The following is an 18,406-nucleotide window of genomic DNA, read 5'->3' as shown; positions in this document are numbered from 1 at the left end:
TCCTTTATGACTTGATCACAGACTAGCTTATATATATATATATATCATAGACTTCTGTGTCGCCTGATAATTTATATGCTTCCCATGCATTTTTCTTCTCTGCCACGAGTCTCATTAGTTCATTTGACAACCATTTAGGCCTAAACCTTGAACAATATTTCTTAATAGGTATGAAACGTTTAGTAGCTTCCACTATTAATTCCTTGAATGCTTCCCACTTAGAATTTGCTGTTGGTAACATCATCAGTTGGTCCCACTGTACAGAATTTAAAAACTGTCTGAGACCACTATAGTCACCTTTACGGAAGCAAAACCCCTTCCTTTACCCCTGATGGTAATTATATCTTTAAGTAAATCACACATCAGTACACTGTGATCACTTCCACCTAATGGTTCCTTTTTCTGCAAATTCTTAATACACGAAAAATCACTGCTGATGACCAGATCAAGAGTATTAACCTCTCTGGTTGCCTCTCGTACATGCTGCTGCAGAAAACAATCATCCAAGAAATCCACAAAAGTCTTACTAGTGTGTGAGTTACCAATCCATAAGTTCCAATCTGTATCTGGGAAATTAAAATCCCCCATTATAAGACATTGGTTTACTAGCCCACTCTATTTCTCTGTACAATTGTTCATTGTACTCATTCGAGTCATTAGGCCTATAACACACTTCTACTCTTATTTTTCCTTTCGCGGCACTTATGTCACACCAAACTGACTCAACAGTGCACTGTTCATCTATATCAACTGGATGCACTTCTTTTGATTTTATGTTTTTCTTAATTAACAGCATAACACCTCCTCCCTTCCTATCCTTTCTGTACACATTGTACTCCCCAAATTCCAGTTCTGCCTTCTTTATCTGTGTGACACCACATCTCTGCTCTCCCAACAGTATCCGCCTTTGATGTCTTGACAAACACTTCAAATTCATCAAATTTATTTACTATACTTCTAGCATTGGTATACATGCAAGTATACATGTACGTATTCTTATTATTAGTTACCCTAACACATCCCATATGCCTACCTGTTTCACAATGACTGCCATCAGTCCATGAAACCCCAACATACCTTGCTCCACGCTGCTGTTTATTCTAATAGAAGCAGTGCAACAATCACCTTCACCTCTGCCTGCAGCTACTTTTAACCTTTTAGTCTGTGAATCCCCCCCCCCCAAGCTATCAGTGTTCCGATCCACCTAACACTGCCTCGATACCATCAGCAAATATTCTTGCACCCTTTCTATTTAAGTGTATCCCATCCCTGTAGAAGCAGTCTCTCCTGTTAAGAAGCCGAGACCAGGCTGAAAAAAATTTTACCCCTTGAGCCTTGCACGTTTCCTTCAGGGCTGAATTGATTGACAAGGCTCTCATCATGTACTCCCTCCTATCGTGTCTGGGCAGAATTGCAGACATCTTCAAATTTAACCCTAATTCATGACTTTTTTGCAACATTGACCTGTACTTGTTAAGTAAATCTGCAGATCTCCTACTCTTAATGTCATTGGTGCCAACGTGTACAACAATATCGCCCTTTGTGCCCTTAAAAGATATATGCTTTACTTCATCAACTTTTGCCCCTGGCAGACATAACCTGTTCCTATTCCATCTATCCTTTTTACACAATATATTCCCCGTCGTAGCCAAGTGGGCAGGAGCGGGAATGCAATAGCACACGCTCTTTGAGTAGACAGGGGTTCAAGCCCCTGACTGCTGAATACGGTCGATCTGCCAACCCGCACTGGACCAGCGTGGCAGATTATGGTCCATTTCCCTCAGCATGAATTGTTGAGGAGGCTTCCATCCTGCAGTGGGTTGATAATGGCTGCACTTTACTTTTTTTTTTTTTATTCCCCATCTCCCTGACAATAGAGTCACCGATGATAACTAACTTCTGTGGGACCAGCGCATTCTGCCTTGGAGGTTGCTGCTGTGTTGCCTGATGCCCAGGAGTGAGCTCTGGCATTGAGTTGGGCAGCTGAGAGCTTGACGGGCCCCTCATAGTAATTTCTTCGAGGGCATCTATCCTACACCCCAGGCTCTCATAGACGCCCATCAGAACGCTGAGCTGACGCCTAATTTCTAGACACTCTGCACCTGGCACACACAAAGATATACTCCTTGGCTAGATCATGTTCCGTTCAGAGAGTTCGGCAAACATTTCACAAGTTACACATTTTTTTAGGCTGTGATGCGTTGGAGAATCTCCCCCCTCAGTTCTCCCCTGAGTCACTCCACTCCTGCCACTTTGTGCCCGTTGCTTTTCTGCTCTAGTTTGGGGCATGATATTTTAAATTAATAAGATCAATAAATTTAATTAATTAATTGTCAATACTACACTATCTAATAGAATACTAAATGCAGGGATGCGAATTATGCTATATAATTTTACTGTAGAGCTACCTAGTTACCACAATTAAAAATTTGAATTCCCTACCACTCTGTACAAAACCAATGGCTGCAAGATTCGAACGAAACAATGGTTTTATGTATATTAAGTAGTAGTCTACAAAAAACTCTTTTCTAAAATAAAAATAACCGGCATATCTAGAACTATATGGCTACTTATGAAGTTCAATATAAAAGAACAATTAAGTAAATAAAATGGCAAACACTTATTGCTTTTTTGGAGCCTGTAATTCACAGCTGTAATTTTTAAAGAGATGTATACCACCTAGATGTATTTATATATCTAGGTAGTAACTCATTTCGGCACAGAAGTTCTGTTACTTTGTAGAGGTCAGGAAAGGTAGACATTTTTGTACTCTGTACGAGTGAGGTTTTTTTTTTTTTTTTTTCTATACTACACACTAGAATGAAGTTTGCAGTTTGAATGAACAAAGTTGCAAGTTCTTTTTAAGGTTTTCCAAGTTTTGCACATGCAGCACAAGAACTGCCCACTCTGAAAAAAAATAATACATCTGTCTTTCTGCCAGGCATGCTTTCATGAACCATTTATTGACCTTCTGTATCTGTCCTTGTTTATGTATCATGAAGGTACATATAGTTCCTGCATCTTTCAAAAGTTTTGGACCCTTTTTTTTTTTTACTGTTATCAATTTTAATTCATTTCTGTATATAACATTTTTAAAGTGTTTTTCTTTTATGTTTTTTTCATATTTCTTAAACTGTATAAGTACTCATTTGTTGATAACAAATTTTTTATTGTTTTAGGAAATGAAAAAGTACTTGCACGATATAGCCAACAGGTTAGTTTTAATTGTATTTAAATAAGCAAATATATACAAATGGATGTATACTTATGCAATAAGAACATTGAATTTGCTTCACTTAGGAAATATTAAATGGTGAAACTAATCAGTATTTATTTATTTAATCAACCATAGATATAAATCTACAATTTAGCAGCATATGAGAATACAGAAAATACATTATTCATTCCTTGATTAGTAGTGAAACTTTTTGTAAAACCATTAGTTACATGGATGACTATTCTCATCCAATTTCAAAATTCAGTTTTGGGCAGGTGGATTACTTTTTTGCTTTATGATCTCATAATTAGCTTTTGGTAATCTAGTCAGACGTGATATACAGCTTTTAAATTTCTGGAAGAAAAAGCCCTCTGTTGATGTCTCCATCCCCCCCCCCCCCAGTCGTAACAAGCTGGTGGCACTGCACCTGACAGGTCACAACTTTTTTAATTTCTGGGAAAAGTTGAATTTTGCTTGGAGTATACAAGTATTTTGGCCTTTTTTAATGGATTGTAATAATTACTGTATGGAATTCTTTTAGCCTTTCATTGTTTTTTTTTTCAGCTTAAAACATTACATATGCTATAAGCAATCATTGCTTATTTGTCACATAATCACAAAACAAAATTTACAATTTAGTTGTACACATATCAGTGCGGTAATTAGTATTGGGTATTATAATATATAATGGGTATATCCCTTGTTCTAGCTGTAATTTTTTTTTTTTTTTTAATATTATTACATTGTGTAAATCATTAGCATTTTTCATATTATTTCACATTTCAGTATCTTCCTTTCTTATACTTTCACTTTTCTTTCCCTTGTTCTAGCTGTAATTTTTTTTTTTTTTTAATATATATTTTGATTCTTTAATATTTTGGCCTGTATAATAATAATATAAATTTCATTTATATAATTATACAGTGGGGCTCCAACATCTGATGGCAATTCCTTTCCACAAAACCCATTGTAAGTTGAAATCAATAATACATTGATTTCCTGTAATTCATTCTAAACTCTTGACAGATGACCCTAAAAATACACAAAATGGATATTTCTTATGTTATACTTGATTTGTACAATAAAAATGAGTGTTTTATAAAGATTATTTAATAAATAAGCCTCCATAACTGAGTCGTCAGGAGTGGGAGTGCAGCAGCAGCAGCACGCTTTTTGAGTAGACTGAGATTCAAGCCCCCGACTGCTAAATACGGTTGATCTGCCAACCTGCACTGGACTAGTGTGCCAGATCGTGGTCCATTTCCCGTACATGGATTGTTGACGAGGCTTCCATCCTACAGTGGATTGATAATGGCTGCTGCTTTTAAAACATTAAGATAAAAAACAAACAATAGATATTTACATGGGCACTGTTCTTCTGAATTGGCTTCGATAATTCCCCTTCTCTCTCTTTCTCTCTTCCAAACTAGTCCAAACACCTGCTGCAACCGGTCAGATCCCTTTATTTGCCAACTTCAAACTCACAGAACCAACTTTTCTTCTTCCTCATTTATTCCTCCTGCTTCTGTTTTCTGGAACAACTTCCCTCCGTGGTTATTTCCAGAATATTATAATCAAAAGAAATTCAAGTCTAATATCAATAAGTATCTTCTTTCATCTTCACAACCTCTAACTGTGGCATGGTACTAAATAATCAAGGCCTCCGTAGCCGAGTGGGCAGGAGCGGGAGTGCAGTAGCACACGCTCTTTGAGTTAGACCGGGGTTCAAGCCCCTGACTGCTGAAATACAGTCGATCTGCCAACCCGCACTGGACCAGCGTGGCAGATTATGGTCCATTTCCCTCAGCATGAATTGTTGAGGAGGCTTCCATCCTGCAGTGGGTTGATAATGGCTGCACTTTACTTTTTTTTTTTTTTTTACTAAATAATCCAGGTTCTAATATCTTTTGTGTTTGGAGTTAAAGAAAAAAAAAAGTCATACCGTTTGTAACTGTTTCTGAGTTTATAATTAGAGACCAATGTTGCAAGTGTCGAGTGATGGTGCATAAGCAATATCTTGTGCCATTTATAGAGTGCTCTTTCTAAGCAAATTAGTGATTTAATTTCTAGTGTCATTCTCATAATTTTGTATCAAGTGTGGCTGTACTTAAAAGTTTCAAGTAGGAATCCAGAAAGGAAATCCACCTTTCATTTCTTGTATATACTTATTATTTGTACTACTCCAACTAACTTTATCAACTGTGTAGGTGATTCTGCCTAAAATCACGCCAAGTAATAAAATGCCAGAGAGGTCACAAAGGGAACATACCATTGAATTAACACAATCGAACTCAAATAGCATGGACACCAAAGATGTAACTACACAAAATAAAACAGTACTTGATCTCCATGCAGAAGATGGCATTGAGACCAGATGCTCACCTATTAGGACCAGTGATGTAGAGAGAGTGTACAGATTTTGGACACCTATTTTTTTTCTAAAAAAAAAAAAGATGAACCCAAATATGACTGCCAAAAGCAAACTGCTCACAAGAAACAGACTGACAGATTCGCCTTCCCTCTTCAAAACCAAATAATGCAACACATTACACAATGTAATTGCACAGGCTTATGTAGCAATATCGATGATATCTATGATTTAATCTCCTGATATAATCCTGTGGCCTTTTGCTTGCAAGAGACTAATCTAGTTCCACAAGTAACTTGATCAATTAAAAATTTTACATAAAGAAAGCTTACAGAAAAGATAAATCCTTCAATTTCCAAACGTAGAGGAATTGCTCTTTTAGTTGACTGTAAAATACCTTCTAGAAACATTCTGCTTCAGACCTACTTAGAAGCTGTTGCTGTATGTGTAGCAGTGGGACAAATGCTAACCCTAGTCTCATTGTACCTTCCACTTAACAATATCCGGATGTTGAAAAAAACGATCTTATTAAACAAATACCATCACCCTTTTGTCTCCTTGGTGACTTTTATGCACATCATCCACTATGGGGATCTGCCCAAATGGACAATACAGGACACTTGGTAGAGAAGCTGGTATACCAGCTGATCCTAATATTCATTTTTTTTTTTTTTACAGAGTTTTAGCATTAGCATTAGTAGAGGCATTTGATGCAAGAAAGCAAGCTTATGCAGCATCAGCCAAAAAAAAAAAAAAAAAAAAAAACCACTTCCACTTCACCCCTCTGTTCGTTCAAAATACCTGTCCAGCTGAGCCTTAAACTTATTTAGGCTATCAACCTCCACCACAAGGGATGGAAGTCTGTTCCACCAACCAACCACCCGCTGGCTAAAGACAAATTTCCGCACGTCTATCCTACATCTGTCTTTCCTCAATTTGAATTTATGCCCTCTCAGGTGATTATTCTGAGCTAGAGGAAGAATCCCATCAGCATTGAGCATGCTTTATTATTATTGAGCATATTACTAAATAGTGGTCATAATACTTATACTCACCTTTCCACGGGATCTATGTCAGCAGTTGACTTAACTGTCTGTTTCCCCCATATTGTTCCCAGTATACAGTGGGCAGTTTGAAACGAATTGCACAGTAATGATCATTTCACTATTATATGCAGAATTCAAACACTACAAACCTGTGCTCTTATCCTAAGGTAATATGGAAATTCTCCAAAGCAGATTGGAAAAAGTGTTCAGCCTGCATTTCCTTTGATAGCCAGTTGATTAGACTACAGCTCATTTATTATGTCACTGAACACATTACTGAGCAAATACTGGCTGCAACTTCTGAAGCAGTATCTCAGTTTTCAGCACTCAAACACAAAAACCTTGAACGCTGGTGGAACAAAGCTTGTACTAAAGCTAAGGGGGGGGGGGACCCTGGAACCTGTTCTATGTTTCCAACTACCAACAACCTAATTCTATATAAAAGAATTAAAGCAAAAGCCTGAAAAATTAGAAAAGCCAAAAAAGACTTATGCATATACAGTTTGTCCTACTATCACAGGATAATTATCTGAAAAATATTTTACAAATAAATGGTAAATATCAACTGATTTCTGCTCCAATCTCAACCAAGAATGGACAAGAAATATATTCTTCTCAATAAATAGCTAATGTCCTTGCAGAGAACTTCTCTCAAATTTATGCTACTTCAGCATATGACAATTCTTTTCTATGTATCAAAGCTTTAGTAGAAAGATACAAGATAAACTTCCATACTCTCCAGTCTTTTGCTTACAATCAACTATTTAATCTATTTGAACTTTAAAAAACAGCATTAAATAGATCATCCAATAGTGCAGCACAGTTGGATCCGATAGAATATTTTATATAATGCTGAAACATCTAAACAGTACAGCTTTGAATTTACTTTTAATGTTTTATAACCAGAATTTTCTTGAAGGTACATATCCTCTTCCTGGTATCATCCCATTATTTTAGCCTTTCCTAAACCAGGAAAGGATCAATCTCTCTCACCAGCTGCCTAAGGAAAACCACTAGAAAGAATGATACACAGATGGCTTTCCTGGGTCCTTGAAATTAAAACACTGAACAATGATTAATTTGGATTCCAACAAAATAGAACCACTTTGGATCTTATGGTGAAAGCCGAGATTAACATCCGTAATGCTTACATCAGAAATGAACAAATGAATATCACACTAGCTGGAGGTATGGCATATTGTGAGAACTTTATTCCCTAGGATTGTGAGGACACTTACTGAAATTCATTCAAAATTTTATCCAATACATCTTTTCAAAGAGAAGACACTTAACATACTTCGGACCATTTCTGCTGTGGCATGTGTTACCGATAGTTACACACTTTTACATTTGTCTTGTGCCCTTATCAGGTCTTGTCTAGATTATGGTGCTGTTATCTATGGCTCGGCCTGGAAAAGATTGCTGACTAGACTTAATACCATTCAACACAGTGCCTTTCGTACTGCTCTAGGGGCATTTAGAACATCCCTATCAGGAGTCTATGTAGAGGCACATGAACCTCCACTTCACCTTAAAAGGAAAATACTGCTCGTCAGTTATTAGACTAAAATATTTGCTTCACGCTATGGGAACTTTCATTTTGACAAATATACTTCAAGGGACCAATGCATCTGACCCATCTGGTCCATAAATTTCCTTCTCTACGATACCTATTTTCAGCAATGGGCTGTGATGGGTGAAACAGTGCTCAAAGCTGTCTAATATATAGAGACAGTTTGAAAACAAACTGCTGTTGGGGCTGCTGCTGTATTTTCTTCTTTTATACTTTTACTCAGGGCAAGTCCCCATGGACTGGAGATGCACAGATGTATCCCCAATTCACAAAGGGGGATCAAAGGGTGACAGGGGTAATTACAGACCTGTTAGTTTAACTTCTGTTCCTGTGAAAATAATGGAGTCACTTGTTAAAGAAGCATTGCAGGATTATCTAGAAAAGACTGCAGTAATAATTCAGACACAGCATAGGTTTGTTAAGGGAAAGTCTTGTCTGACAAATTTGATTGGATACTATGATGTGGTTAAAAAGGAACTGGATGCAAAAAATAATTTTGATATCCTATACTTGGATTTCAGGAAAGCTTTTGATACTGTTGCACATGGAAGACTGCTGTACAAATTGGAGTGGTATAGCATTAAGGGCAAGTTACTGCAATGGATAAAGGTATGGTTGAGTGGGAGCCAGCAGTGTGGTAATAAATGGACACTGCTCTATGTGGACTAATGTTATTAGTGGAGTTCTCCAGGGTTCAGTGTTGGGCCCACTGCTTTGTATATTCATCAATGATATTAAATGAAGGTCTATATCAGACTTAATATCCAAGTTTGCAGATGATACTAAGGTTGGCAGTGTTGTTAATGACAGTAATAGTAGTGAGCTACTGCAACAGGATCTAGAAAAGTTGGCCAGGTGGGCTGAGAAGTGGCAACTGAAGTTTAACATTGACAAATGCAAAGTACTGCATATGGGCAGAAGTAACCCTAGAGAAAGGTACCAACTGTGTTGTACTACACTTATAGTTGTAGAAAATGAAAAAAACCTGGGAATAATTGTGCAGTCAGATATGAAGTTTTCTGAGAGTGCAGACAAGCTGCCAAAGCAGGGCAGGTTATGGGGTGTGAAATGTTTTTTTTTTTTTTTTTTTTTTTAAGTTTGCTTTCTTGCACCACATGCCTCTACTACTACTACTATAGTCCCCATGTAATTACCAGTTGATTGTAGTAGTCGTAGTAATGACAAATGATGCAAGAAACCAAACTTATGTAGCACCAGCCAAAAAAAAAAAAAAAAAAAACCCCTACACAGTTCAACCATCTGTATCCTTTTGTCTATTTCTTCCTTGAATTTATTCAATGTATCCACTTCCACAAAAACAGATGGTAGCCTGTTTCCAACAATCAACCACTTGCTGGCTGAAGGGACATTGCAACCATAATTCTTCAACTTGAATTTATGCCTCCTCGTGTGTGTAGTCACAACAAGTGGAAGAATGCCATTAACATTTAGCTTGCTCAATCCATTTAAGGCTTTAAACACCTCACTCAGATCTCCCCACGTGTGCTTAGTTTTGAAACACTGTAATTTGCAGAACTAAAATCTTTCTAGGTAAGAGCATCCTTTTGTTCCCTTCACCTGTTCCAGCAGATCTCTGTCCCCCCCTCCTAAAGTGAAGATCTGTGTACAGTACTGAACCATGGAATTATTCAAAGGGATAATTACCTCCTTATCCCTTCTAGCCAAGTTTCTATATATCTTTGACAAACCCCATGAGCTGTCCTGGCAGCATGCCTGCACTGCTCAAAGAATTTCATGTCTGACTGCTTAATTATCCTCAGATTCAGTGTTAAACTTAGCTGCCATTGATCTGATTTTCCAAGATTTCGTTGTAGTTAGCCCACCCTGATAACTGTTGTTGACCACCCTGCCATCCTTTGTATCATCTGCAAACTTAGATATTAAGCTTAATATTCATTCATCAGTATCATTGATAAATATTGAAAACAACAATGGATCCAGCACTCAACTGTTGGGAACTCCATTAATAACATTAGTCCACGAAGAGCAGTGCCCAATGATAACCGCTCTCTGCTTCTGCGTAACCATCACTTTATCCATATAACTTGATATTAATGACACATTGCTCTAGTTTATACAGCAGTATTTTATGTGCAACAGTATCAGAAGTCTTTCTGAAATCCAAGTATATAATGTCAAAATTATATTTTGCATCCAGTTCCTTGGTTGCTGCACCTTAACAAATCCATGCTGTGATTGCAGTATAATTGCATGCCTGTTCAGATGGTCTTGCATTATTTTGTTAACCAGTGATTCCATTATTTTCCCTGGAGCAGATGTCAAGATAACAGGTCTGTAATTATTCATGTCTTTTGACCCCCCCCCCCTTTATGAATTGGGGATACTTTTGCACATCTCCAGTCCAAAGGGACATACCCTGAATCCAAGAATACTCACATAATTATGGCTAAGGGTTTGCTTACCTCCTTTGCCTGCCTCCCTTAATATAATTGACTAGATTCCATCCATCCATCCATCCCAGAAGTATTTTTTTATGTCCATCTTCAACAATTTCTCCTCCACTTTCCTTTCAGTTATCACAAAGTCATTTAGCTCCTCGTTAGAGTTTGATAAACTTCTTCCTCATATGTGAATGTAGATGCAGAATACTACCTATTCAATTTGTCTACAACCTGAGCAGCCGACCGGGCTAGCCGTGTGGGTAAAGTGCCTGCCCGGCAGCCCAAAGGTCATGGGTTCGATTCCCGCCTCGGGCTTGGATCAAAGTACTGCAAAAACCTTGGGAGGTTCACTATGTCCACAGAAGCCTATGCGCCAACAACTACCAAAAAAAAAAAAAAAAAACAACCTGAGCAGGATCATCAGCAGTTAACTCAGACCTGAAGTGGTCCAATGTGATTTGGTCCCTCCCTTCTACTATTAATATAAGAATAGAAGTCTTTGCTGACTTCTATTCCTAACCCCTTTGCTTCCTAACCCCCTTTATGACTTTATTACAGACTAAATTATATCTACCATATGCTTCTGTATCACCTGATAATTTATATACATCCCATGCACTTTTCTTCTCTATATATAGTTCATCTGACTTCCATTTATGTCTAAGCCTTGAACAGTATTTCTTTTTTGGTAATGAAAAGCCAGTAGCTATATTGAATACTTCCCCATTTAGAATTTGCTGTTGGTAATACCATCAGTTGGTTCCACTGCACTAAAGTGGAAGAAACTAAAGGGGAATAAAAAAAAAAAACTTAACTAAAAACTTTCAGAGACCCCTTGTAGTTCACCTTATGAAAGCAAAAGCCTTTGCCTTTACCCTTGACAGTAGTTATCCCTTTAATTAAATTCCATATTGTATTCGGGACAGAATGCACCGGAACAACATTCCGGTACCTTTTTTCTAAATGTCATAACAGAAAATCATTAAATTTATACACCTAATATTATGAAACAACGGCATAATGAAAGGGGAGGGAGAAATATATATTTTACCCATTGCTACTAAAAATATATATTGATAGTAATCTTTAAAATTAATAATTTCTTTAAAAATTTATTTAAAACAAAAATATAAATTTCGCAATGAAACTTGAACATTTCTTACTAAAGTACAATGTATTACATAAAGAGATCCAGCAAATGAGATGTACTGTAATGCATGTGAACACTGCATTTTGATTCGCCATGATGTTTCAGTTACTGTACAGTTGATGTGGCATTATCATATAGTCTTCTGGAGAACAAGCTTTCCGGTATTATATTTTTTAGCAATACAACTCTACTTGTCTCTCTAACGTGCTGCTGTAGAAAACAATCATCTAAGAAATCCAGAAGTCTTTCTAATGTGTGATTGACCAACCCACAAATTCCAGTCAACATCTGGAGAGTCAAAATCCTGCATTATGAGACATTCTAATTTACTGGGCTACTCTGTTTCTCTGTATAGCTGTTTGCTATACTCATTACAATCATTAGCCCTATAATACACTCATACTGTCAGTTTTGTTTTCCCAATGCTTGTGTCACACCAAACTGACTCAACATTGCACTTGTCACTCAAGTCAACTGGAAGCATTGCTTTAGATTTAATATGCTTCTTAACTAAGAGCATAACCCCTCCACCTTGCCTGTCCGGTCCGTCCTTCCTGTATACATTTACTGTCCATATTCAAATTCATCCTCCACCTTGCCTGTCCGGTCCGTCCTTCCTGTATACATTTACTGTCCATATTCAAATTCATCATTGCTTACATCTGAGTGACACTGTTTCTACTATTCTTACAACGTTTACAGTTGATGACTTAATCAGTACTTCAAATTCATCAAATTTATTTATAATGCTCCTAGCATTAGTACATGCAAGTATATGTGCACATGTTCTTACTCTTAATTACCCTTACACAGCCCATATATTTATTTGTTCTGTGATGACCCACAGCAGTGCCTGAAGTCCCAGACACCTTGCTTTTCAGGCTGCTGCATGTACCAAAATTAGCAGTGCAAGAATCACTTTCACCTCTGCCTCCAGCTCTAGTTTAGCTATTAGTCTGTCTAACCCCCCCCCCCAAGCTAGCGGTTTTCAAACCCACCTATCCCTGACAGTATCAGCAAATATTCTGGCACTCTTTTAGTTCAAGTGCATCCCATAACTGTAAACAGTCTCTCCTGTTAACAAGCACAGACCAAGCTGAGAAAAATTCTACCCCATTACACATTATCCCGAAGGCCGAATTTAATTGACAAGGCTCTCAACGTGTACTCCCTTCTATCGTGTCTTTTCAGAATTGTCGACACTTTCAAATTCAATCTTAACTCACAACTTTTTCCCAACATTGTCATGTACTTGTTCAGTAAGTCCTCAGATCTCCTACTGTTAATATGCAGTAGTTATGCTGCAGAATTATATGCAATTAAATTAACCTTAGAGAATATTTACACTTTCCACAATACTAGCAGTGTAATATACACAGATTCCACAAGTATAGTGCCTCCTTTGGATAATAAAATTTTTCAATCATGCTTCCCATCATAAAACAAATCCTTTCTGTTTAAATTGTCTACAGAATAATAATCATTCATTGAGATTTTGCTGGGTCCTAGGGTATGCCATTATCACAGGTAATGAGAGAGCAGATCGGTTGGCCAAATAACCAAACACTACAGCAGCAGCAAATTGCCAAATACAATATATGGATTTTTTGTGGCATATTAAAAAAAGAAATCTGGAAGTCATAAATGAATAACAAATTGCTCCAAATAAAACAGGAACCAGCATTATGGAATTTTAGCTTCGGGCAAAACAGACAGGAAGAAGGTGTACTAATAACATTACACATAAGGCATACAAACCCAGCCCATAATATGTTGATGGGTTGGGTGCATTGGATGATGCACCTCTCTGTATACATTGTTCATCACCACGTACTTTCAAACATGTACTTTTAGATTGTACATACTATTCCCATATCGGATGAAACTTTCAGATTGCAGGAACCTATATTGCTTACCCACATTATTGGAAATAATGCAAATTTAAATGAACTCTTTGCCTTCCTTAACCATTAGCACATGGCGTACTCATATGGGAACTCTAATTCAAAATGTTATTTTGAAACTGTCGCAATTCCATGAAATATTTCTCTATATTGTTTATCTATAAATATGAGGAAATTATTCATATACCACCGTCAGCGCCAGGTGTCTTCAATACCAATCTTGTAACTGTTGCAAGAGGCAGATTTATTTTTCTGGTGACTCATGGAAGTTATCATCAAATTTTTTTTAACACAGTGTTTTTTGATTGTCTTTGTTTTACAATCAAATGTAGAGACACAATATATGCTGTAAGTAAGAACAAAATTTTATTTATTACATTTTTTCTAGTTATTTTTTTGTTTATATCTTACTGTCCTCAACCAGAGCTGTTAGGCATTACTGCATATAAATTTTATTTTTGTTTATAGTCAATCATAAACTGAGCAATAATGGAACCGAAGATTTTTTATGGCAAGAAGAAATACTCCAGAGTTGAGGAATCTATTGAAATGTTTCAAATGAAGAATCTAATAATAATGAGGTTTTTGAAATTTGCATGTTACCTCCAAATTTGGACGAGTTGGCAGATTGTGAAGAGTTCGATGAAGATGTTTTACACGACCTTAATTCATTTCCAAAAGAAATTCCTGGTTCTATCGAAATTTCATTTGAAGATACCAATGAAAAGATGTTTAACCCCCGGAAAAAGATGATGTTCCAGAAGATAAAAGTGGTAGTGATTCAACGGTATATCTTGATTTCAAAAAAGCAAAATGGCTGAAGAGACGTCCAGATTATGCACCTTTCGGAACAAATGAACTTTGTTTTACAAGTGAGTTAGATGCTGTGAAAAATGACTTAAAAGATTTGTCCCCACCCAAAATATTCAAAAAACTTTTTAGTGATGAAATCTTAGACTATATATGCGAACAAATGATAATATATGCTCAACAAAAAAACAATCATGAATTTACTATCGTCAACAAAGAAATGAGAAGTTTTATCGCAATATTGCTTTTGACAGGATATCACAACCTTCCTCAAGAAAGAATGTATTGGTTGCTGGATGAGGACTTGGGTGTCTCATGCATTTATAATGCCATGTCAAGAGATCAATATCTAGAAATAAAGAGATTTGTACATCAGGCCAATAATGATGAAATTGAAATTGTCAAGATTGAATGTACAAAAGTTAGACCAATAATGAATATGCTCATAAAACAATTTTGCCAGTGGGGTAGTTTTCACAAGGATCTGTTAATGGTGAAGTATTTTGGACATAATACAGCCAAACAATTTATCAAGGGGGAACCAGTGAGGTTCAGTTACAAAATTTGGATGATAAGTAGTTCTTCTGGCTATTGCTACGCTTTTGACATTTATTACAGAAAACCAACTAAAGAAACCAAAAATGTGAAGAGTATACCTGTAGGTGCAAGAGTGGTTATTGATTTATTGGGGTTTGAGGCGCCTCTGTAGCCAGGTGGGAAGGAGCAGCAGTGCGTAGCACACGCTTCTTGATTAGACCGGGGTTCGAGCCCGTCACCACCAAATACGGAGGATGCGGAAACGTCAGGGAATGACCACTGCATATTCCCGGAGCAATATGGCCTTAGTTGCTAATGCTCCTAAAAACCAAATAACAACAACAACATAACATGATTTATTGGAACATGTTGGATCTATCAAACCAAGTAGTTTTCTTCGACAATTATCTTACAACATACTCGTTGAGGATATTTTTGAAAAAGAATAAAATAAGAGCTACAGGAACTGTTAGGGACAATTGAGTTAAACACTATAATGGCATCTAAAGAAATGAAAAAAAAAAATGGAAAGAGGTCCTTATGACTATAGGTTTGATGTCATTAACTGCATATTATGTATAAAATGAAAGATAACAACGTATGTTCTATTTTTACCAATTATCATTTTGTTCAACCATTACAATATGTAAAATGTTGATCAAAAACTGCAAAAGCTAAGGTCAATGTAGAACAACCTGCATCATACAGTAATGGAATTGGGTGGTGTAGATACCCATGACCAATGTATATCTTTATACAGGATAGCGATAAGAGGCAAGAAATGGTGGTGGGTCCTGTTTACACACATGTTAAATATGCATAGAAGTTGCATCAAATGACAGCAGAGATAAAAATAAATCAATTAAATTTTCGTTGAAACATCATACAGAGTTATTTGAAAGGTGCTGCATCAACAAGAAGCAATAAGAAGCGAAAAGGTGTAAGTTCCACAAAAATTAGTGAAGGTCATCACTTTCCAGAAAAACTTGATAGTCAAAATGTTGTGTGTGTCATATGAAAGCCAGGTGGTCATGTAACAATTGTCAGAAAACAATGTGCATCGAAAAAGGCTGCTTCGAAAATACCACTTATCTACCTAATGGCCCTATTTGAGGATGCCTGTTTTTCTAAAAAAATAAATATATTTTATTTAAAATTTTGGTATTGTTTGTTTCCTTGACTTATAATCCACCATAATATTGAGCAAAATGAGTTTTGATAGGAGTTTTTTCATAGGCATTAATGCGTTAAGCAAATATACGTATATAAATTCCACCAATGCCAAAAGGGATCAAATTATTATATAGAATTATAACATAGGAATAGGCACATTTTGGCCTCAGTTGCCCCTGTGCCCTTAAATATCTGTATCACTATCACTACCATTGTGACTTTAATCACGAAATTTCATCTGTCTCTTTATGGTAGATACAAATGGTCCCTAAATTAGTTTTGTTTTAGCTGCTGTGCAAGTAACCTTACATTGTCTGAGAGGAAATCCTTGAGTGTAGTGGAAAAAGTATAAGTGCTTAATAGTATGTAGATCAGAGCATTAAAAAAAAAAAAAAAAATTGTTTTAAAATCTGATATCCCTGCTAGTAGTTTGTCAACCATTCTGAAAAACCGTGTTTCTATTCTCAAGCTGTTTGGGAAGATGGGACCCAGTCAGAGGCGTGCGAAATTATGCCTGTATGAAGATGTAGAAGAAGCCATTTTTAACTGGTTGAAGTTGATTCGAGACCAAAACGTGACGATATCAGTGCCATTAATAAAAGAAAAGGCTATGGAGTACGAATATTTTCTGGGACATAAAACATTCTAAGCCAGTTCTGGTTGGCTGGACAAATTTAAAAAGCACCATGGCTTTATTTGCTGATGCTATTGAGGCACTGTTAGGTGGGTTGGAAAACTGCTAGCTTGTGGGGGGGGGATGCACAGACTAAAATGTTAACAGAGGCAAAAGTGATTCTTGAACTGCTTCTATTAGATTGAGCAGCAGCCTAGAAAGTAATGTGTTGGATATTTCTACTACTGCTGGGAGTCATAGTGGAACAAATAAATACATGGGGTGTTAGGGTAACTAAGAGTAGAAAAAGGTGCACATATACTTGAATTTACACCAATGCTATAGTTAATAAATTTGAGTTTGAAGTGCTGGTCAAGACATCAAAGACGGATATTGTTGGGATATCAGAGATGTGGTATCAAACAGATGTAAACAGTGCAGAATTGGAATTTGTGTGATGTGTACAGAAAGTATAGACAGGACAGGAAGGGAGAAGAGATTGTCTTTAGTTAAGAAACACATAAAATCTAACGAAGTGCATCCAATTGACGTTGGTTCAATTGGATGTTGAGTCAGTTTGGTGTGACATAAGCACTGGGAAAGAGAAAATGAGAGTAGGTGTGTGTTATATACCTAATGAATCTGATGAGTATAATGAGCAAATCTGCAGAGAAATAGTGGGCCAGTAAATCAGAATGTCTTATAATGGGGGATTTTAACTTTCCAGATATTGACTGGAACTTGTGGGTTGGTCACTCACACACTAGCAAGGATTTTGTGGATTTATTGGATGAATGTTTTCTATACCAACATGTTCGAGAGGCAACCAGAGGGAGTAATACTCTTAATATGATAATCAGGAGTGATTATTCATGCATTAAGAATTTGCAGATAAAGGAACCACTGGGTGACAGTGATCACAGTGTACTGATGTGAGATTTATTTAAAGATGTAACTACCATCGGGGGGGGCACCTCCATAGCCAGGTGGGAAGGAGCAGCAATGCGTAGTACACGCTTCTTGATTATACCGGGATTCGAGCCCGTCACCACCAAATACGGAGGATGTGGAAAGGTCAGGGAATGACCACCGCATGTTCCCGGAGCAATATGCCCTTAGTTACTAATGCTCCTAAAAACCAAATAACAACAACCATCAGGGGTAAAGGGAATTGCTTTTGTAAAGGTGGCTGCAGTGATCTCAGACAGTTTTTAAATTCTGTATAGTGGGATCAACTGATGATGTTACCAACGTTTAATTCTTTTCATTTCTTTTCATTCCAACTAGGAAATACTGTTCAAAATTTAGGCCTAAATGGATGTTAGATGAATTAATGAGGCTTGTGGCAGAGAAGAAAAATATATGGGATGCATATAAATTATCAGGCGACATAGAAGCCTATGGCAAATCTAAAATAGTCTGTAATCAAGTCAAAAGGAGGTAGGCAGGTGAAGGCAGGTTACGAGAAATCTTTGGCAAAGAATGCAAAGAGTTCTTTACTTATTTCAACTTAGAAGGAAAGGAATGAATCAGATTTTACCACTTAACATAAATGGGTTGACTATTGATCATTATGCTCATGTAGCTGATAA

The 18,406-nt window shown here is 36.8% G+C and overlaps 1 protein-coding gene across 4 annotated transcripts in view; it reads left to right on the top strand.

The window, feature by feature from the left end:
- Positions 1-18,406, top strand: part of Lamtor3 (Late endosomal/lysosomal adaptor, MAPK and MTOR activator 3) — a 118,562-nt gene that overhangs the window by 22,253 nt on the left and 77,903 nt on the right. For 3 of the 4 annotated variants that reach the window (XM_090379760.1, XM_090379762.1, XM_090379761.1), the window contains exon 2: positions 3,180-3,214. The exons of the other annotated variant lie outside the window; for it this stretch is intronic. In XM_090379760.1, coding sequence (XP_090235886.1) covers positions 3,180-3,214 — 35 coding nt within the window. The remainder of the gene's footprint in view (positions 1-3,179; positions 3,215-18,406) is intronic. 4 annotated transcript variants of the gene reach the window in all.

The sequence above is a fragment of the Mastigoproctus giganteus genome, chromosome 8 (genome assembly GCF_048544385.1).
Source record: "Mastigoproctus giganteus isolate SK-2022 chromosome 8, ASM4854438v1, whole genome shotgun sequence".
In the NCBI taxonomy this organism is placed as follows: domain Eukaryota; kingdom Metazoa; phylum Arthropoda; class Arachnida; order Uropygi; family Thelyphonidae; genus Mastigoproctus; species Mastigoproctus giganteus.
The sequence above is the reverse complement of the archived record's forward strand: the minus strand, read 5'-3'. Positions and strand labels throughout refer to the sequence as shown.